General features: G+C 34.0%; 2 protein-coding genes across 3 annotated transcripts in view; both read right to left on the bottom strand.

Annotated features, from left to right (window-relative positions):
- LOC111046410 (tubulin-folding cofactor B) overlaps positions 1-22,613 on the bottom strand; it is a 25,519-nt gene continuing 2,906 nt past the window's right edge. The window contains exons 2-4 of the mRNA XM_039432709.1: positions 11,640-11,831; positions 1,317-1,389; positions 1-608 (exon numbers count right to left, since the gene is read on the bottom strand). Of these exons, the coding sequence (XP_039288643.1) occupies positions 491-608; positions 1,317-1,389; positions 11,640-11,649 (201 nt within the window). The 5' untranslated portion in view covers positions 11,650-11,831 and the 3' untranslated portion in view covers positions 1-490. The remainder of the gene's footprint in view (positions 609-1,316; positions 1,390-11,639; positions 11,832-22,613) is intronic.
- LOC111050193 (polyadenylate-binding protein-interacting protein 1) overlaps positions 16,747-22,613 on the bottom strand; it is a 25,685-nt gene continuing 19,818 nt past the window's right edge. The window contains exons 4-5 of one of the 2 annotated variants that reach the window (XM_039432708.1): positions 22,191-22,333; positions 16,747-22,052 (exon numbers count right to left, since the gene is read on the bottom strand). In XM_039432708.1, coding sequence (XP_039288642.1) covers positions 20,694-22,052; positions 22,191-22,333 — 1,502 coding nt within the window. In that variant the 3' untranslated portion in view covers positions 16,747-20,693. Of the gene's footprint in view, positions 22,334-22,613 lie in introns of both variants that reach the window. The other variant, XM_022336467.2, reaches the window with a different exon arrangement.

The following is a 22,613-nucleotide window of genomic DNA, read 5'->3' on the forward strand; positions in this document are numbered from 1 at the left end:
TGAATTAAATTAAAAAATATAAATATATTTGAATTCAAATAGATAATAAACTTTGTAGAAAAAATGGTTATTCAATAGAATTAGCCAATCGGGCAAAAATATTTATGCTACTTTAATGACATTACAACTATTTTTATTCTGTAATCATACATTCTAAAAGTACAAGAAAATTACAAATTTTGAAATTGATAAAACTATGATTAAATTGTGAAAAATGTGGTACTTGAGATCAAGTTTTATTAGAAGAAAATAACATTTTTTTTTTTTAATGTAAAGTTAGCGCAACTTGGCTATCAAAAAGCAACCATACCGTTAGGCTTTAAGAATAACTAGTACACTTTCGTGGGATTAAACAATTCAAGTTAGAAAAAATAGAAAAAAGAATGTGTGCGGAAAGTGTTAATACTATTTGAAAGTTATTCTATAATCTTGAAGGAATGTTGAGATATGTGAGAAATTGCGAAACAAATTAAATGAACAAAGAACAAGCTCATAGTTCGTCATCCAATCCCAAATCATCTTCAGGAAAATCTCCAACTTCAACATAAATTGGTTTTACAAAGCCTCCATATTTGGGTGGACAACTGAAATACTGTTTGCCAGCCACTCTGTAAGAAAAAAAATGTTTAATCCAACAATAAAACCAATGTGAAACAGCATATTTTTATAGAAACTATATAAGACATATAACTTTTTGAAACAATTTTCGACGGTACAAAGTTCTTCCAATTACGCTCAGTATCAAAAATACATCATACCCAAATTCAACAAGCAATTATCAAGATGAGAGCTAAAACAACGATAAAAACAGACTACCGAGGTTTTATACTCAGAGACAACTCTTTTGAAACAATCATCCTCGCATTAAACAACCTTCAGTGTTCAAAATCTGTGAAATAATTGGTATATTTTGTATTCAAATACATTTTTTGTTCTGAAAATCTCTCAATTTGAAACACAAGTCCCGATTTTTACTTTTCAGGACGTAGAAGAACTTTAATGTCCTTTCATTAGGATAATTTTTCAACATGAGTAATTTGAATTGAAGGAGAGAGTGAAAGCAGTTGTTTGCATCAATATTATCAGATTGTTATGAACGTTTGTAATCCCTTAGTCATACTTTGACTTGGTGAATGAAAATAAAAAATAAATCTTAAAGTAGGCTGTCAAATAAAGCAGCAAGCCAACCTTACTCATGCAAGTGCTCCTCATTAAGATTGAAAATAATGAAGAAATAGAAGCACACTAGAAAATAAGGAATTAGAATATTGTAGCCAGTGATAGACTTGGTAAACTTATTACAATAGTGAACTTACGTTCCGTTATTTTTTCCCATGGGTTCATCATATTTTATGCCAACCCACCACCCAGGTTTGAATTCGGTTTTACCTGTTTAAAAAATCAAACTTTATTAAGGTTTTCACAAGCGAAATATATTACAATTATAACGTTAAAACAAAATACAAATCCTAATTACCAGCAAGGAAAAATCCTGGGTGCGAGTAAGAGTTGTTAATATTTATAGCCTATTTATAATCAATAAAAAAAAATGAAAACACATAATAATAATAATAATGGAATGATGTATTAGTCCGGGCGCAAAATAATGTGATCATTTTCAGGTAAAAACCGTGGAAAATTTCTCAATTTCTTCGTAAGAAATTAATGGAAATTATAATGAATTATGCAAATGAATTAATGAAAATGAGGAGCACAATGATGTTCAGAATCAGTCAAAATAGAGGAAAACATCTCGGAAACAAGATGGCCGCCAAAATTTTCAGGGCTTTCTTTTATCGCTTGTATTTTGATAACCGTTCACGATATTTCACCGTTGATTGCACAGAAATATTTGAAAAATCTCTCTACGATTTTTATGCAATAGAATTTTCCTCTAAAACACATATTACTTTCCTTGCCCTATTACCATAGGTAAGAAAATTATTGCTTTCCGAAAAAAATTAAGGTTCCCCAATTTCTAAATTTCCATAAGTTTCAAGGTCCCCTGAGTCCAAAAAAGTGGTTTTTGGGTATTGGTCTGTATGTGTGTGTGTGTGTATGAGTGTATGTGCGTCTGTGTACACGATATCTCATCTCCCAATTAACGGAATGACTTGACATTTCTAACTTAAAGTTCTTACACTATAAGAATCCGACACGAACAATTTCGATCAAATGCGATTCAAGATGGCGGCTAAATTGGCGAAAATGTTGTCAAAAACACGATTTTTAGCGATTTTCTCGAAAACGGCTCCAACGATTTTGATCAATTTTAAACCTAGAATAGTCATTAATAAGCTCTATCAACTGCCACAAGTCCCATATCTGTAAAAATTTCAGGAGCTCCGCCCCATCTATGCAAAGTTTCATTTTAGATTCCCAATTATCAGGCTTCAGATACAATTAAAACAAAAAATTCTAAGTGGAAAAGAATGAGCATGAAAATCTCTACAATTAATGTTCATTAAAATTTTCACCTAGAATTTGAAATAAGCTTGAAATTTGAGAAAATGTGATTATTCAATTGCAAACTGTTGCCAACTGTTGATTCTATTAAATCATTCACTCAGAATGAAGAGATAGCAGATCTCGTGTGTCTCAAGCGTTATTGACCTGTCACCAGCTGGCTCAGATCTTAGAATAGTAGACTTGAGATGCGCGGGTACACTAGCGTCAGACGGCAAGGAAAGTTGTTTAAGTGTGCCACACCAGATTTTTTTATTAGTTATAACCTCCCAAACTCCTACAACAATAGTTTATCCCATTTTCTCAAATTTCTTTCTATTAAAACTTTTCTTGTGGCTGAGATAAAGGGGGATGTTAAATCTATGAAATTTGATATTTTTCTCAGCTTTTAAATTATATGTTTTCGCGGGCTGTAAGTCAATAAAAATGTGCTCTCCAGCGCCCTCCAAAGAAAACCTTGCATGATTTCTGGTACGCTTTTCCATAAGCATGAGGTATGAATTTCTTCATGATGAAGACTTGTAAATGGTCTCAATCTCTTAGTAAGAACTAGCTGAATAAGAATATTGATGTTGTGAACAACAAAAATAGTCATCATTATTGAAAAATTCTAGATGGTGGCCAAGATTGGCAGAATTTTTATAGCAATTGTTTTCTAGTTATATTGAAAGATATCGGATTGATTCAGCCACTAGAGTGTTTAGAATTACTCAAACTACAATATTCGAGAAAATCGTCTCATTTTGAGTACTCTTTTCATGATTGATATAACTTCAATTGCTTGAAACATACATTTTTCGAGGACAAAATTTCACTTTCCACCCAGTAAATGTATTTGCAGTAGACAACACTAATATCATTCAGTCTTGTAGAATATTTCCGAAGCTTCAAATTGACATCTGGTAGAATGCTATAAGTTCATTTTTCACGGCTAGAAAGTCATCGGAAAAAGAAAGAAAAGTACATTTCCCAGAGCGAAAAAAACGTTTTTCCACCATATGCCAAACCTAACAATTAGAAAAGCGTGTACTCATGACTCACTGAAGGTACAGACTTGAAAATGGCATTAATCTCTTCGTTATCATAAGTGTAGGAAGAGAATATCTATTATGGCAATTTCAAAAATATTTTCATCATGAAAAAACAAGATGGCGGTAAACAAATTGTAGATTTCTACAATATTACCCATAAATATTTCACATGCGAAAATCGGGAGTTTTTTCCACAGAATTGTTCGGAATGAACCTGACTATTGAACTGGATGAATAAAGCTGGTGCATTTCAACCACGGAGTGCCTTTTTTTAGTAAATTTGGACTATATTGCAAACAAACAAAAAAGAACACAGCATGATTATTTATGAAAAATGTGCACTACTCATCTCTTTAAGAGAAATTTATCGTCGTCAATTTTCAATCAATTTTTTGGATTGAAGTAATAGTGAACAAATTAGTCCAAATCATTTTATGAAGTGTTTAATTGATGAATGACCTAAATGAATTGTAATTTATCTATTTACATAGAAAAGCTCACAGAATAAATCCATGAAGAGCCTTATTGACATCAACTAGCCTAGATACATAATATTTGATGCAAAATAAGAATGAAAAATCTGGTGTGGTACACTCACACAACTTTCCTTGCTCATTGAACTATAAGCCTCATTATCAAACGAGAATAATTTAGGGGAATAACATAATGACGATTAACGGCAACATATTTGCAACTACGATCAGACTACTGTATATGTGTATATACAATTGTTTTCAGAGTACTTTTTCCTTTATGTAAATTGTGAAATTCGATGATTTTTTTTTTTTTTTGAAATTCGTCAAAACAGCTGTTCTACAGATGAAATATCTTGACTATGACTGTGTTCTTTTTATAAACTGCTCTACCTACCGTACCCACGGTATATGGAAGAAGAAAAAGTAAAAACTGTGTACCTAGTACCTACCTATCTCATGCACGAGAAGGAGGTTACAAAGTCCATTTCTCAAGGATTGGGTGGACCCCCCATTAGTACCCCAGGAAAAAGACTCATGTCAGTTGATAGAGCTAATAAATAACTATACAGGGTATAGATTTGAAAAAAATCGTTAGAGCCGTTTTTGAGAAAATCGTGAAAAACATGGTTTTTTAGTAACTGTCATTTTTTCTCAAGAATATTACGGAGCTCCTGCAATTTTCTCAGAAATGAGACTCATGTCAGTTAATAGGGCTTATAAATAGCTATCCATGGTATAAATTTGCAGAGAATCGTTAGAGCCGTTTTCGAGAAAGCCGTGAAAAACATGGCTTTTTAGTCATTATCCGCCATTTTTCTCAAGAATATTACGGAGCTCCAGGAATTTTCCCAGAAATCAGACTCATGCCAGTTGATAGGGCTTATGAATAGCTATCCATGGTATAAATTTGAAGGAAATCGTTGGAGCAGTTTTCGAGAAAACCGTGAAAAACATGGTTTTTTAGTCATTATCCGCCATTTTTCTCAAGAATATTACGGAGCTCCTGAAATTTTCTCTGAAATGAGACTTATGCCAGTTGATAGGGCTTATAAATAGCTATCCATGGTATAAATTTGAAGAAAATCGTTAGAGCCATTTTTGAGAAAAACGTGAAAAACATGGTTTTTTAGTAATTATCCGCCATTTTTTCCGCCATCTTGAATTGAATTCAATTGAATTTCTTATTGCCAGGTCCTCATGGTATAAGGACCTTAAGTTTGAAATTTCAAGTCAATCGGTTAATTAGGAATGGAGTTATCGAGTTCACAGACACACACACACCACACACACACACACACACACACACACACACACACCACACACACACACACACCACACACACACACACACACACACACGCACGCACGCACACACGCACACACACACACACACACACACATACACACACACAGACCAATACCTCATGTTTTTGGACTCAGGGGACCTTGAAACGTATACAAAACTTGAAATTGGGGTACCTTAATTATTTTTGGAAAGCAATACTTTCCTTACCTATGGTAGTAGGCAAGGAAAGTAAAAATAAAATAAAATAGTAAACACAATTTTTGAATACTAATATGATAAAAAGAGGCGAAATGAAAAATAATAAAATAATGATAATAGAAAAATGAAGAAGAATGAGATAAAACTAATAATAAAAATAAAATAAAGTTAATAGAGAATAGAGGAAAAGTAGGACTTTAGAAGAGGAAAAAATAAATGAGGGCGTTTAGTATAATTATTTATCTATCATGAGTCAGCTATAGAGCGATATGCTAGTTTAACTTATTGACGTAATTAACGTGCAACGTGCTCTACATGAGCAGTGTTTTAGAGTTCTGATCAACTTGAATTATTGTAATTTTCAATACTTATATGAGTAAATTTTGAAATCAAATTAAAATAGTTAATTCCATAAAAAAAATTGCATGGTTGCCTGTAAAGTCGGTATACGGGCAAAAGCTTTACGTGACAACGACTTTGAGTGGTAAAATAAATTTTAATGTGAATATTCATTTGTATAGTAGGAAGAAGGATGAAATAATAACTCACAATGAGAGTGAGTGAGAGGCACGCGTCCCTTCCACTCGGGCATGGTTAGCCCGCGCCCACCTAAGAGCGAGAGAGACAACCATTGACTTGACATTTTGAATTAGTGGCGCAGTCACAGGAGATTGCTTGCGGCGCCTGCACAGGTTGACTGCTCCGTTTCACTCTCTCTCCAGGTGAATGCTTCGGGTTGCTGGGCTTGCTGCTGCGAGCGTTGCTCGCCACTGCTCCTATTCGTGCTCTTCCCAGACGACCGTGAACCGAAACGAACGCTCTCACTCGCTCTCATTGTGAGCGCATAACGTGGGAACGTAACGCAGTTTCTTGAAGTGTCTCCCGGCAAACCAATTTATAAGACGTTGTCACGTCAAAACCTGAAATATTGTCTTTTTTTGTCAGGGCTACTCTTGAATAGAGATTTAAAATAAAAATCTAAGTACCGGTACCCTTTTTTTGAATTGTTTCCAAATTTCAAATTTTCGAATTCAATTTATTTCCAGAAAGTACATTTTACAATATATTCCCTGAGAATTACTCCCTCTAATATGGAACAAGTCCGTGTTTAGAGGAGGAGTCATTACAACGATAGACACAATACAACAAAGAAAAAGTTGACTTTCTACTGCTGTAGTTTACGAGCATAAGCTATTCAAACACATTTACATACAACAATACTAACACATGAAACGATTGAAAGAAATGTAATTTCAAATTCTTAGCCAATAATAATAGAAATAGATTCAATAAACAAAAACTGATTGCTTCCTTTCTTTTGTCATAGTTCTGGAAACATTACCGATGTACTCAATGCACTCATTTACACATTTTGAAAACAATAATTTCTACAATATATAATTATTAACATGAATAGAAGAATAATAATCATTTCTCATAACATATGAGTCTATGGTTCTTATTCAGGATCAATACTAAACTGTATTCAAAAGCAATGCCAATTCTGAGTTAATATCAGTAGAAAAAAGGAATTTTTTAAGCTCTAGCTTGAAGCATTTCTGATTGATTTTTGTCTTAATTGTGGCAGCAATTTATTGAATAATCTTGGGGCCAGATAATAGAAATGTCGCTGCCCTGTGGTGGTTTCCCTTCTTGTCTCCTCTACCATTGCTGACACCATCCTTCTAGTTTGATGTGCATGAGGTAACATTGTAAAACTATTCTTTCTACACATGAATAGAATCGAGCCCTTAATGTACAGCTTTATTATGTTTAAAACCCTTGCTGTGACAAATAGTTCCTCTGATGGATAATATGAATCCTTTTCCAACATTATTATTAGAACTATTCTATGTGCCCTATTAAGTGGTTCAACAGTTGTAGGAAAGGCTGCACCCCATGCCACAATACCATACTGGAGGTTTGCCTGCACCAACCCCATATACACCTGTCGCATAGCTCTACTTGGAAGGAGATCCCTTAGCCGTGAAACCTGAATCATCAAATCCTCAGTTTTTGTTATATTATTAACATGAACATCCCAGCGTAGATGCTGATCTATGGTGACACCAAGGAACTTGCAGGTGTTAACCTTTTCAAGTTTTACACAGCAACTACACCCATCAGTCCTACAATCCCCTGATCTCAGTAGCAAATCCAGTGCAGGAGGCTGGCCAGTCTTGTTAAGAGAGAAGGCAATAAAGTTAGTTTTATTACTATTAAAAGTTAATTTGTTTACATCTAACCAGCATTTTATTCACGCTAACCTATTTTCTGTCAAATTATAAACCTCCTCCCATGTAGTGCCTTTTGCACACAGAACCGTTTGTTTTTTACATGAACAATTGTTTTTTACATGTCTCACAACATGTTTCGGTTAGAAGTTCTATCCTACTCTGAAAATCGAATTTGAATAGTTTATGATATCTATCTGTACTTCATTCATCCAAATAAAATGATAGTACCTTATTGCAGAATACTTTACTCAATTCTAGAAGCATATTAAACTGATTCCGTTCCATAAACTATTTGTAAAAACGTTCAGCACCAAGGATATTGCCCAAGTAGTTCCAAAATTATCCACTAGGTTTCGTGATAAACGCAGTACTATTATTAGCTAGTTGACGGAAGTCTTAAAAAAATTCCCGTATCTCAACAAAATTCCCGTACATTTCCCGCCCAAATGAAATTCATGTACAATTCCCGGTTTTCCCGCCGCTTGGACCCCCTGTAATAAGGTTAGAGGCTGGATTCTATTATACTCTGAAAATTGAATTTGAATAGTTTATAATATCTTTTTTGTATTTCATTCATCCAAATAAAATGATAGTATCTTATTGCAAAATATTTTATTCAATTCTAGAAGCATAAACTGATTCCATTTCATAAACTATTTTGTAAACACGTTCACATCAAATCAGAATCAGCTGACTTCAAGGTTATTTTACAGCCCTAGGGCCATAAAAATTTTACCGGCCTGGTCAGAAAACAATCACTTTCATCCTCCATATGACGCACGAAAACCAGCTCATTACATTCAAGTGGGGCGAAATAGTATATTTCGCACCTAGGGCCGAAAATGAGACTTTTCCGGCTCGAACGGCCCCGACTTGAAAAGATTGAGAGCCAGAAACACATTTTTGCCCATGGTGCGAACGCTATTTTTCGCCACACAAAAATAAAACAATATACATATATGAGAATAATTGTTTATTAGGCACTTCCAAAAGCAAAACTGGAAGGTTATAGCTCTAGCAAATCTGAGGTTATCTGAATATCAGGAAATTGTCCAAGTATTTTTATTTTTCATTCTGATTTGTCTAAATAACCTAAAAGATTATGTTCAATTATGTGGGAGGTTGAGTTTATACTTTTTTATCTTTCAAATGGACAATAAGATGATATTGTTATAAATGTTTTAATTATTGAATAATAAACACAAATAATGAAAAGTTTTTGATAAGCTGTTTTAGCACACTTGAAATTTGGCCAATCTGAATGTCAACGTCAACAATAATTGTTGTCATCGACTTCGGAAGTTTAGGTTACAAGTTCTATCCTACTCTGAAAATCGAATTTGAATAGTTTATAATATTTATATCTTATCTGTATTTCATTCATCCAAATAAAATGATAGTATATTATTGCCGAATACTTTATTCAATTCTAGAAGCATAAACTGATTCCGTTACATAAACTATTTGTAAAAACGTTCAGCACCAAGGATATGGCCCAAGTAGTTCCAAAATTCGGGCCAGGTTTCGTGATAAACGATTAAACGTAGGTTTGAGGTTAGATTCTATTATACTCTGAAAATTGAATTTGAATAGTTTACAATATTGTATTTGTATTTCATTTATCCAAATAGAATGATAGTATCTTATTGCAAAATACTTTATTCAATTCTAAAAGCATAAACTGATTCCGTTTCATAAACTATTTTGTGAACACATTCACATCAAATCAGAATCAGCTGACTTCAAGGTTATTTTACAGCCCTAGGGCCATAAAAATTTTACCGGCCTGGTCAGAAAACAGTCATTTTCGGCCTCCATATGACGCACGAAAACCAGCTCATTACATTCAAGTGGGGCGAGAAAGCTTTTTAAAGCTTTTTAGGCTAAAGCTAATAGAATCTAACCTCTAAACTCATAGTACTGTGTTTATCACGAAACCTGGTGGATAATTTTGGAACTACTTGGGCAATATCCATGGTGCTGAACGTTTTTTACAAATAGTTTATGAAACTGAATCAGTTTATGCTTCAAGAATTGGATAAAGTATGCTATCATTTTATTTGGATGAATGAAATACAGATAAGATAAACTATTCAAATTCGATTTTCAGAGTAGGATAGAACTTCTTACCTAAACTTCCGAAGTCGACGACAACAAGCATTGTTGACGTTGACATTCAGATCACAGAATAGGTACAGAATGGAAACTGTCAATCAAACGCCTATCCAAAAAATGCTTTTTACATGGCACAAATAACAGACACGTCACGTGACCTTAGGAAGTTCCAATCCTGGTCTTCTGATTGGCTCGCGGCAGTGTGAACAAGATCAATTGATCCGGATCAGTAAAGTGAGTTTAATATTCAATAATTAAAACATTTATAATAATATCATCTTATTGTCATTTTTGAAAGAATAAAAAATTATAAACTCAACCTCCCACATAATTGAACATAATCTTCAAGGTTATTTTCTGATTATTTTCATAATCTATTAGGATATTTTCTGTCACAGAATAAAAAATAAAAATACTTGGTGAATTTCCTGATATTCAGATTACCTCAGATTTGCTAGAGCTCTGACCTTCCAATTTTGCTTTCAGAAGTGCTTAATAAACAATTATTCATATATATATATATATATATATATATATATATATATATATATATATATATATATATATATATATATATATTGTTTATTTTTCTGTGTGGCGAAAACGAAAAATAGCGTTCGCACCATGGGCAAAAATATTTTTCCGGCTCTAAATCTTTTCTAGTCCTCAGCCTACGGCCTCGGACTTGAAAACCGATTTCGAGCCGGAAAAGTATCATTTTCGGCCCTGTGCGAAATATACTATTTCAAGCACGAGTACATTCAGTCAAGTCTTCACTGAAGACTCTATTATGCTAATCATAGATAAAGTATATACTGTACACATAAATGTTTGTGATCATAATGCAAGTGTTTCATTTTTTTCTGTTACGGGAGGAATTATTGGGATTCTGATTGCTATCATTACTTCCTCTCCAAATTGTCAGAATCAAGTGATTTGGGAACTTCTAATGGAATAGCATACTTCTTGGTTTGAAGAACTTCAGGGAAATTTCTTACGCCATCTCAATCTAAAGAGAAAGAGAAGTTGACGGAGCACTCATCACAGTACCTAGTTCATAGAAGCCTTATAGTACAGCCACCACAGATACTTTGTTGGAAAAAAACTCCGAACATGCTGATTTTTCCGTCAATGATCTTGGTTATCAGTTAATTTGCACTATGCAAGATTTTCTGTGCTTGAAACCCATTCAAGTAATAGTACCGCCAACAGGTCAAATGCAAGGAAATTTGTTATCGAGTGTAACCTGCAAATCTAAGATAGAACGGTATACCTAGTCTTCCAGGTTGTATGTCACAGAATAACGCCCTGAGGGATTTTGAATGAAAAATTTGAATAGTGAAAATCGGAAGACCCGTAGTTTATTAAAGACGGGAATTTCTCCAAACCACGATTTTTCCGAAAATTTGAATCATTTCAAAAAAAATTGTAACTCAGCACTCAATCAGAGAGCTCTAGAGAGCTTCATTTTATTCAAATTTTCATCATCTAAAAAAAGTGGGGAATGTTTTTTTCTGCCCGATTACTGGATTTGACGAAAATCGTACAGAACTGGAAAAGGAACTAAAAATCCGAGGTTTTGGGGCATCCAGTAAATAAGCTCCAGGGATAGCAGGTCAACCTGTTGTATTCAAGCTGTCCAATACTCCACAATCATTGCTTGTAAAATTTAGCATGATCGGAATGAATTCCCCAAACGGCCCTTTTTCAACCTCGTGACTGGACTTATTGATTCGGATATGAAGACTCTGATATGGCATTATTATTAGTATGTCATTATAAACGAAACTTTGCATTATTTGATGACTTACCAACAAACATGACCTGTCCTTTTCTGACCGGCTGTGCAGGCACCGAAACCAAGCACCGGTCATTAACAGCTATCTTTTTAACAGCATTTTCTTCTTCCTCCTCTTCTCGCTTTTTCTCAGCTTCTCTTCTGGCTGCTTCTTCCGGATTGTATTTTCCAAGTTTGTTTTTCGCAAGGTAAGCTTTCACAGTATCTGTTCAGTGTATAGAAAAAATTGACAATATTATTACTAGAATATAGGATATCAATAATGCCGATTTTATATTGATGTCACCTTTAAGGCAGGGTCATTTATATACTGTACTGTTGTCCTTGTCTGAAGGGTGCCCTTACTGGTTGAATCTTTTCCATCACGTCACACTCAATGGAGGTTGCCATTTGACCAGTCAATGAATAAGACTTTTTCAATTTAAACAATTTCAAAAAATCTTTTGAAGTGGACAGATGAAAATAGATGAGATATTGCGTCTATTCAAATGCTAATGCATAGAATACTAATACATATATAACAATGTTGAACCAAGTTTCAAATAAATTGATATCAACCAACCAAAATACTTGAATGATACTGCATATATAGTAAGGTATCATAATTAGGACTGAGTTTATTATTAGCAACTTTTGTATGTATATTATAATAATTATGTATATGTTTTGTAAATAAACTCCTCTGTACGCAATTCATTGGCAATCAGAAAAATTATTATTATTATTATTATTGACGATTGGAATTTTTGGATAGTAAGCTCTCATCGAAATTTTTTCTATAAAGTGGTAGCCTATTCACGTTATAAAGTCAGTGCAAATGAAAGTGTCGCAATGTTGCCACTTTTCCGTTCCCACCGCCTTCTACTAATAGGCCTATAGTGAGGTCCATGTTATAATGGCAGTATTTGATTAACTTTGGTGTTGCTATCCTTGTCTATTATCCCACAAAACACATAGCACTATCGTTTTCTAGCCCCACAACGTTACCAAATAAGTTTTCAATAATGTACAAATATAATTGATCAAGGCTGACAAACGGCAACGCTGTTCTCCTATCTTTATCCTGCACTGTCATTATAACGTGGACCTCACTATAGTTGATAGTGTTGTGATTCAAGTTATCTCTGTACCGGTATATATATATATATATATATATATATATATATATATATATATATATAATATATATATATATATATATACGGTAGCCTACTCATCTCAAATTAATTATAATATATATAATAATATTCACACAAAAATGTATATGTTTCTGATTTAATAATTTTCATAATTGAGATAAAATATTCTGGTAATTCATTGTAGTTGTTTGTTGTCTCCGAACGATACGGAGGTAGAGCCATCTGCTTTGTCTAATAACAGGACCAGGGTAGCAAACCAATAAGGTATTTTTTATGTCACCTGGTCATATGGGACATAAATATGAATCATATATTTATCTCATATTGATCAGGATTTTAGAGTTTTAAATTGGAAAAGTTTAATGAACAGTGTTTTTGTCTTTGAACAATCTTTGTCATCGACCTGCTTACAGTTATACCTAGCTCTAGGCCTACAGCCCATTGTAGGCTTTGGCCTCCTCCACAACATTCCTCCAAGCATTTCTATCCTCTCCATCCTCTATAACCCATCCTTATCAAATCATCCCTTATCTTATCTTCCCATCGTATTCTTGGTCTGCCTTGTTTTCTTCTCGATTAAAGCTTCTCTTTAAGCACTATTTTTGGCATTCTGGTTTCATCCATTCTATAAAATAATATGTCCAAACCATCTTAGTCTCTGTGCCTTTATGAAGCGTACTATAGTACGGCCTTTATTAATAATTCAAGTTCAGCATTGGTTCTCCTTCTCCTTCTTCAACAGAACCGTACACTTTTCTAAGCACCTTTTGTTCGAATACAATAAGGTGCTGACTTTATAACATGAATTTTACGAGGCCTATAGCTATTCTCCTCGTTGTCAATACTTGCAGTACGGTACCGTAGAGCACAAGTATTCAGGGTGGATGATAACAATTGATTTGGTATTTAGTACCCCGGTCAATTGACTGTGGCGAAGAACTGAAACTGAACTGAACTGAACTGAACTAGTTTAACCATCTATACTTGGGTTCTACATCATTACGGTACGGTATATGCAGAGTGTCCCACGAAAGGTGTAATAGCCCAAGATTCTACATGTGACTTGCAACAAAAAATGTCCAGTGAAATCTTGTTATATCAACCATAGTTTTCGAGATATATCGATTTTTTGATAATCATGAAGAACGTCAATAACTGGAAAACTATCAGCCAAAATCTAATTCTAAGGATATGGTGTGAAAACAATTCTTATTATATTCATATAATGTGTTTCTTTGTTTGACGTTTTAATGAGCGCTAATGTTGAAAAGAGTACATTTGTCGATTTCAAAGCCAAATTACTATCAGTTAGAACGTTCATGAAAAGTTCAAAACTTCCAATAAAGGAACAAATTAGAAGTAGGCTGGAAATTTCTTAATCTTCCAAACTATATCCTTAGAATATTGAATTTTGGTTTTTAAATTGTAAATTTCATTTAGAATCTAGGGTCTTCAGCTGTCACACCTTTCGTGGGACACCTGTATATTTGAAATACTTTTTATTGACCTCTCAAACAAGTGTTTTTCTGGTGAACCCTATACTTATTTTTAGGCTATCAATCCTATTTTAATAGTCTTTTCATAAACGAATATATTTTTAATTAATTATATTTTTCACTGTTCTTTTTCATCTTGAAACTTGAGATACTAGCGGGTTTTTATTGGTAGGTCTGGGCCTACACCATTACTAAGTTTGCTTCTATTTATGAACTCTTGATCTCTGAGTTGAAAATATAGTGTAATTAATTGAATCAGTATCTTATTTTCATAACTGTTACAGGTCTATCATATATTATGCACCAGTTGCGTTGTACCACACTGAAAACCATCAAACTCGAAATAAGATCATGCAGGTAATAACATTAGAGAAAGCAGCTTTTCAACTAATATGGCTAAGCATCTGAAGTTGGCACTCTGTACAGTGCCAGCTTATTAGTCCAGTCACTATATACATTGGTGCATGCAATTTATATTGTAGTTCTGATTTTTTAATATATTATTTGGGTACATAAGAAAAGTCCAGAACCAATTTCTTCATGCAAAATTTCCTTGTGCTAGATACAGAGTGGCCCAAAAACCTCGTATTTTCGGCTCATTTTCCAGTTTTCAGCTATTTCTGCCAAATCTCGTAAACGGACAGAAAAATTTGACTGGACTATATACAGAGCGGGTGAAAAGTCTGAGAACGGCTTAATATCTCATATACAAAGGTAATTTGACGGTGGGTGTGATTGGGGATCCTACTCAAATTGAAAATACTACTTTATTATTACTTTAAAAATATGGTCCGCTATTTTGAATGCAACTTTTTTTTAAATAGGGAGGTGGTCATGCGATACATGATTTCGGGAAAAAATGAATGACGAAAACCCCATATCAATATCTCAAACCGTTTCGAAGATATTCACAATTTAAAAAAAATAGAATTTAATTTTAAATTTAAATATAATAAAAATATCATCCAGTACAGCTCTCATTAGTGAAAATTATTTTCATGAGTTATGGACTAATAAATTAAAAAAGGGTGCTGTAATAGACATTTCTATTTTTTCAACTTCATTCAATTATAAATTTGAATCTCATTTCAACTTTAATTTGAAGTGAAACCTTGTAGGTGTATAGTTAACACTCCACTGACCAAAACTATTCTTCACATGGTTGCCCACCTTGCCCATGGCAGTGTTATGAATAGGTGTATCCTTATTTTCTTGATATCCATGCTGAAAACTGTTAGGCTGGTCACACATCGATTAGTCAAGACAAGACTAGTCACAATACTCCACATTGCTGCTTATGACGCAACACACATTGATTAGTCATTGCAATTATTTTCAATTATTTAAAAAAATCAATTTTTAGTTCTCGCTAGTTAATTTTATTTTATTTCCTTGTAATAAGTGTTGAATTATTAACCTTGATTTGTTGCATTGTTAAATTCTGGCAATAAAGAATTGAATTGAATAATTGCATAATTAGACATGACTCCATAAGCAGCTATGTGGAGTATTGTGACTAAACGTGACTAGTCTTGTCTTGACTAATCGGTGTGTGACGAGCCTTAGGCTGGGCGCACACCAGTTAGTCAAGACATGATCAGACACGTTTAGTCACAATAATTCACATAGTTGCTTACGGAGACATGTCTAATTGCAATGACTTATCAGTGTGAGTTGCGTTATAAGCAACAATGTAAAGTATTGTGACTAAACGTGTCTGATCATGTCTTGTCTTGACTAACTGGTGTGCGCCTAGCCTAACAGTTTTTAGCATTGACATCAAGAAAAGGATACACCTATTCATAACACCTTTCCTTTTATCTGAGACAGAAAATGGAATAAATAATAATCATTCTCTGCCTCTGTACGCAGCATTCTTTTCTCTTTCAATTCAATACTATCATGAATAGAAACTATAATATTGAGGGATTGGATTATTAAAAACTCAAACTTCAATATTGAGCATTTGTAAGGCACACAAACGTAGTTTATAATCATAGTAATAAGCCAATGGCTGAATGTATTGTTTTCTTTAATAAAACAATTATTTTTTTCAATTCGTTTAATAGAAAAAAATAATTTTAATCATTACATTGTATGTGAATCTTTCTATTTAGATTTTTCGAAGAATTAGACAAAATCTGTTCAAATATCGGTTCTATCTAAGAATCAGTTAAATTAAAGACAAGATTTTGAATATATATCTGATTTGATAGGGTTTATAAAGATCTAGCTTACGACTTGAAAGAATGATGCAATAGTTACATTATCAAAGTGTATTACAATAGATTGGCCAATATAAATATCAATGATATTCAATATTACATAGTTGTAGTTTTGATAGCTGCAATTCGATACTGCAATAGGTAGCCTACTGAATAGTCTAATCAACTTTCTAGTCTCAACTCAAAGCAAACCTCAACTATTTTTGTACAATAAACAAATGGGAATTTTAGAAGGTGCAACTGATTAAAATTTTGAAATATTTCCGAAAAATACGTTTATTTCAAAAACCAAAACTTTATTAATAATACAGCCACTTGAACGATAAACTATCAAGGTTTTCAATCAAGTATCGTTTCGAACATTTCTTATTGAAAAATTACAATTTTCATAAAAAAATTATAATAATTATCAAGAGTAGTGAGATGTTCAATTAGTATAAGAGAGAAATTTCGTAAGACATTTTTACACACTCATATTGAAGGGCTGTTTTGGAATGACTAATTTTGTGAGAAATGACTAATTTAATTGAACAACTTCATTTCGCCACCATACAGGTAATTATCAGGCAGAACGAAGTAGTGCTCCAGAGTTGAAAATGATTACTTGTAATAAATGAAAAAAAAATTTAATCGTATCGACGTTAAATATAAAAATAATTCTAAAGCCTAGAGTGATAAACTTTGAAAATCTCATAATTTCAACAAAATTATACAGAACCTACAACAGTTTGGGATATAAATTAATACTAATTACAAAAATCTCACATACAATAATTCTTTACATATTATATCAAAATTGGAATTTAATAAAAATTAACAGATGTCATGAAATTATCAAAGAGTGCAACCAAAAAATTGACTCATATTTTTGACTTTTAGCTGAAGGCAGTAACATTTGATGATTAAACTAAATTTTGAAAAAATCTAACAACATATACAGAGTTGTTGAAAATTATGGTACAGTAACAGTTCAATTTTTTTTACAAGGATAGTTCGACAGTAGGTTTCACTGGGATCCTATTCGATTAAAAAAAACTACTATTCTGTCGCATCAAAATTTTATTCCGCCATTTTGAATCAAACTTCATTTTTTAATAATATCGTACATGATTAATTTCTATACAGTTTCAAGAGAAAATGAATGACAATAATCACACCTAAATATTTCAAACCGTTTAAAAGTTATTCACATTTGGAAATACTAACAAATCATACAGAAATGGAATAACTTAGTACTGTACATAGAAAATTTAAAAAATCTAAACCATCAAATTTCATTTTTAATCTACTCACATACTCAACACTTTGAACAGAAAATTTTAATTTGTCCGATTTTACATGTACCCATTCATTTATTTCATTTTTTGTGTGATTTAGTAGTAGAGTATTTTTAATGTGAATAACTTTTAAACTGTTCAAAATATGGATGTGCAGTTTTCATCATTCATTTTCTCTTGAAATTCCATACCAATATCATGTATCATAGGATCAGTTTACTATTTAAAACTTCAAGTGGGATTCAAAATGACGGACCAAAATTTTATAGCGATAAAACGTAGTTTTCTACGAACTAGAATTCTTATTCAAATAGGATCCCTAATAATCCTAATTAACCTACTATTAAATTATCCTTGTAAAAGAAATATTGAGCTGGGTCCATCATTTTCACCAACTCTGTATAGGAATCACTAGTAACCAATTATTTGGCACTTGATTACAAAGACTACGGCATTACAAGCTATACTCAATGAAAGTAAATAATATTGAATTTATTCATCTATGAAAATTCGAATGAATAATAACAGAACAGCGGATTTATAATATCCCTAGATGTTCGATAAATATAAAATTTCAAAATTGGGTTGACCGACTAGTCAAAGACTAGAAGAAACTCAAAGTATTAGTTTTATTACTTCACTTGATTTGAACAATACCGTATTGTCATGCGATATTACTCATGAAAAAAAACGTTCTGCAAACATGAGACACGTTGAAACAATCACTTGAAAAGCAGACATTCACATTTCAATGGTTATTTATAGTTATTAATGTGCCTGACATTAATTTCAATAATCAATAGACTCGTGAAGTTACGATTCTGGACAGCTTTTCGAAAGTAGAAAAGCTCTAGAGTAGATTAAGAGTACTCAATCGTGCCATACAAACGCACCTTAAAGCTAAACGTTTTCATTCCACCATTTTGATTTTATCCTATCCGACTTCAATTATTACATGTCTCCTACTATTCACCAATCAATAGCAGTGGAAGTTGTCTCTCCACACTTCCGTTCCAAAAATGTTGTGCGGAATTTTTTTCTAGGAAAGAGAATGTATAATGTATAACTTAGCGATCAGTTGATAATAGTAAATTATTATGGCATGATATTACAAAGACAGCTATTGAGAAAACCAAATTTTGCAGACGTTTACACTTGTCCTCCTCCAATGCACGCTGAGCCAACGCCCAGTTTCAGATTATTTGTGCTGATCTCGTGCACAACGTGCGCAGTGACTCCTGTCTTCTATTCAGCTTCTCAGTGCTGACACGCCATAGTTTGTGCCCCTTGTCAACTGGTGTTTGGCTAATGCAGCCTCACTCGCCTCGAGCGTGGTCAGTGGCTTACGGTGCTCGACGCAGTCTACCAGTGGCGCGTCATGGGCAGTGACAGGCATTTGGCACTCACAGGCAGACCACCTGCCTACGTCGGTCGCTCTATGGGGGTGTTGGCTCTCAGAGAAAGGAATATGCCGTCCGCATTTCCTACGACAACCGAGTCACTGCCGTTCTGCTGCACTAGCGTGCCACATACGCTAGGCCACCATTATCAACACACAATTTGTTAGAGAAGTCATTTTCTCATTTGCTCTTTAGTATGAATCTGGTAATAACATTATAATCAATCATCCTACATTGTTCATAATCATTACATGGTTTCAATGTAATCGAATCTAATCATTCTAATAATTATGCAAAAGAAAACAATTCAAATGCCAGCTGAATGAAAATTGAGTTGGCATAATTGTAAATAATTGGTATAATGAATGAAATTTCTTATTTCAGGCAATCGACTGAATTATTATTATTTTATAACTATATACTAGAGCTTGAGTGATTACAAATGTAGACCAGTTTTCTCCATCAGTCACAAAATTAATTATTATACCATTGCACTGCTATCGAGTTTATAATTAATAATAAAGTATAGACATAGTAATTCAATTTTTCATGTACAGATTTATTCTAAATTATGAGTTCATTTTTTAAAACTTGATTATACTGAATAAACCATCTTTATCTTTGACCACTTGCCCGGCTTGTCTGCGCGTCCTAGGATGCAAGTATTTTAGAGGCCTAACGTAATTATTGTAAAAAAAAACTTTGGAATAATTTCTTTACATTGGTTTAAAGATCGTTTGTTTCGGATCAGTACTTCAGCACATATGAATTTCTAATAATGGGTTCATAATATTGAATAATCATGTACATCACATCTTTCAATACCTTGCACTCCCTAAACATTTACTACGAAACACATGTTTTTGGAATCTATTATAATATATTAAAGCTTCATTATGAAATATTATAGTCTGTTTCTCACAACCACATACAGGTGATTCAAAAAGAATATCCCAATATGAAACAATTATATTCATTTCAAAAACTGAGCATACATCATCTCACAGAAGTTTAAGATGATATATATTACAAGTGTTCTATAAGCCATTCTTCTGAGGCAGGAACGACATCTAGATGGTAGCCATATCCACTGTTCTTGAAATAATGTATTCTTGGACTGAAGCTACTGCATAGTGATGTTGAAGATCTTCAAATATTTTTGACGTACCATAAATCGGTTAATTTTCCTCCCATACAACGTGATATTGAGGAGCTGAAAAACAGGATAGCTGATGCAGTAGCTATAGTCCAGAAAGACATCTTGCGAACAGTCTGGGATGATTTGTTCAACGTGAAGATTCTCAGCCTCAAAAGAAGGGCACATGTAATACTTATTTATAATATGTCATCATAAATTCGATGCTTGTGTGAGAAAAAAGTTGCTATCAGAGTAAATTTATTCTCAATGCTGAAAACGTCTGCTTCTCAATTTATTTTTCACCCAATCAAGAAAAAAATGGTAGAGCAGTGAAAGGTTGGGTATGGGAGTGCAAGATATTTCATTTCAAGGTAAGTTTGGTGCGTCTTTATTTATCGAGCTTCAGGAACTGATAGTAGGAATTGTTCAAATGCTTCCTGCATTTCCTCGTCCATGCCGTCATCACTATCCACGTAACTGTCCTGGAGGCCATATTCCTCTTCATCTTCAGCCACCTCCAGGCAGTGGTCTGCGAGGAACTTCTTTTCGTCTGTGGTCAAGACACGTCCGTCAGGTCCATACATCTCGGCTCCCCTGCCTTCGCTGCGATGCGCTGAATCAATGTGGTTGGTGGTCAGCTGACTCTCGTCGAGACCCCAATGACTATTTGCCAGACCAATCACACTGGACAACATGGCCGCCGTTTGCGAGTCAAACATATTCGACCGACTAATCTCTTCCAACTGAGCAATGATTCCTTGCAACATCAACCTATTATCTTGATAAAGATTGCGCCCTGTAAGCTTCAAGACTTTACACAGGCAGCGAATACTGAAACTATTGTTCGGATCTTTCATGAGTATAATGTACGTTCCGCACAACGCCTCCCATAGAGCTTTTATGCGTGCATTTTGCACCAGCAGCTGATCATAAAGTTCGGCTAGGAAAAAGATGAAATTATAAGCTGTATTTCTAGTTTCCTCCGCCAGTAGCCAGTTTTCAAACTCAGAGAACTTATCCTCGCAAGCGGTCAACACTAGAGTTCTGATTGAAATGTTGGGTCTAAGTTTTGAAACAATCTTATCAAGATGACAGCAAATTTTCGCCCCAAGATAGGCGAAGTTGTCCAACGATATAGTGGCATCAATGATACAAGTCATTATGAAAGCGATTGTCACATCACGAAAACCCCAACGCTTGATATCGTCTTTCAATACTTTCATTAAATCGTCCAAAGAGCCTGGGTTCACGAGCAGTTGCCTCACTATGTAGTCTATTGTCCTACCGATTTCGTTGTCGGTAGTATTTATATTGATTCCATCTTCGGATGAATCACGATATGCAGAGTTTTGAAACAGGTTATGGACAACATTTTCATCAATAAAGAAGGTTCGATGATTGGTTGGCTGGTAGACAGCAATGTCATCGAGGGCTATCTCTTGATTGGTACGTGGATCAATGATGGGTATTCTTTTGGAAGGTGTGAATTCTTCAGCATCGACACTCAACTTGGAGTTCATTGCGATCGCGTTCAACGCGGGGTTCAAGGCTGACTCGAGTCGGTTTGCTTTACTGAAAGCCATTGACAGTTCAGAGAAACTCGCTGTTGCAATATCAACGGGCGCAGGCGAATACACAAGCGCCTTCTTCGAAATTTCAGCCGAAGTTTTTCTCACAAAAAAGTTCTTATTCCCCACTGGTTCACTTGTCCTGGTGGTTTCTTCCTCTTTAGTGTCCGGTTGACTGGTTACCAAATTCGAATCTTCAGGAAGATTTGTTTCCAAACAACTTTCGTTTGGGACGGGAGTTCTCCTACCAACGTTATTTTGTCCCACTGGTTCACTTGTCCTGGTGGTTTCTTCCTCTTTAGTGTCCGGTTGACTGGTTACCAAATTCGAATCTTCAGAAAAATTTGTTTCCAAAAAACATCCCCTTGGTCTCCTAGGTTGTTTGGTGTCTTTGTGAATCAAGTCCGATTTTCTTCTTGCTGGACATGCCATCGGGAATCCACCATTCACTGACGATGACTTCTCTATAAAAGCAACACCAGTAATCGTATAAATAATTTATTAATTTGAAATTTAATAAATTTATTTGACAGAATTCTTGTAAACCTACAATATTCACCAGCTTCACAAACACATAATGTTTCAAGATAAATGTGATATTCTACACAGACTTAGTTTCTCCCATTCAAAAATTGAAATCGATAGTGGGAAGTATTTTCTTGAATGTTAGAGCTCTTCTTACTCTATTGATGTTAACAGCAGACTCATTCAAGACAACAACTGCTTCAATTATTTTCTGCTACC

The sequence above is a fragment of the Nilaparvata lugens genome, chromosome 7, assembly GCF_014356525.2.
Source record: "Nilaparvata lugens isolate BPH chromosome 7, ASM1435652v1, whole genome shotgun sequence".
Taxonomy (NCBI): Eukaryota; Metazoa; Arthropoda; class Insecta; order Hemiptera; family Delphacidae; genus Nilaparvata; species Nilaparvata lugens.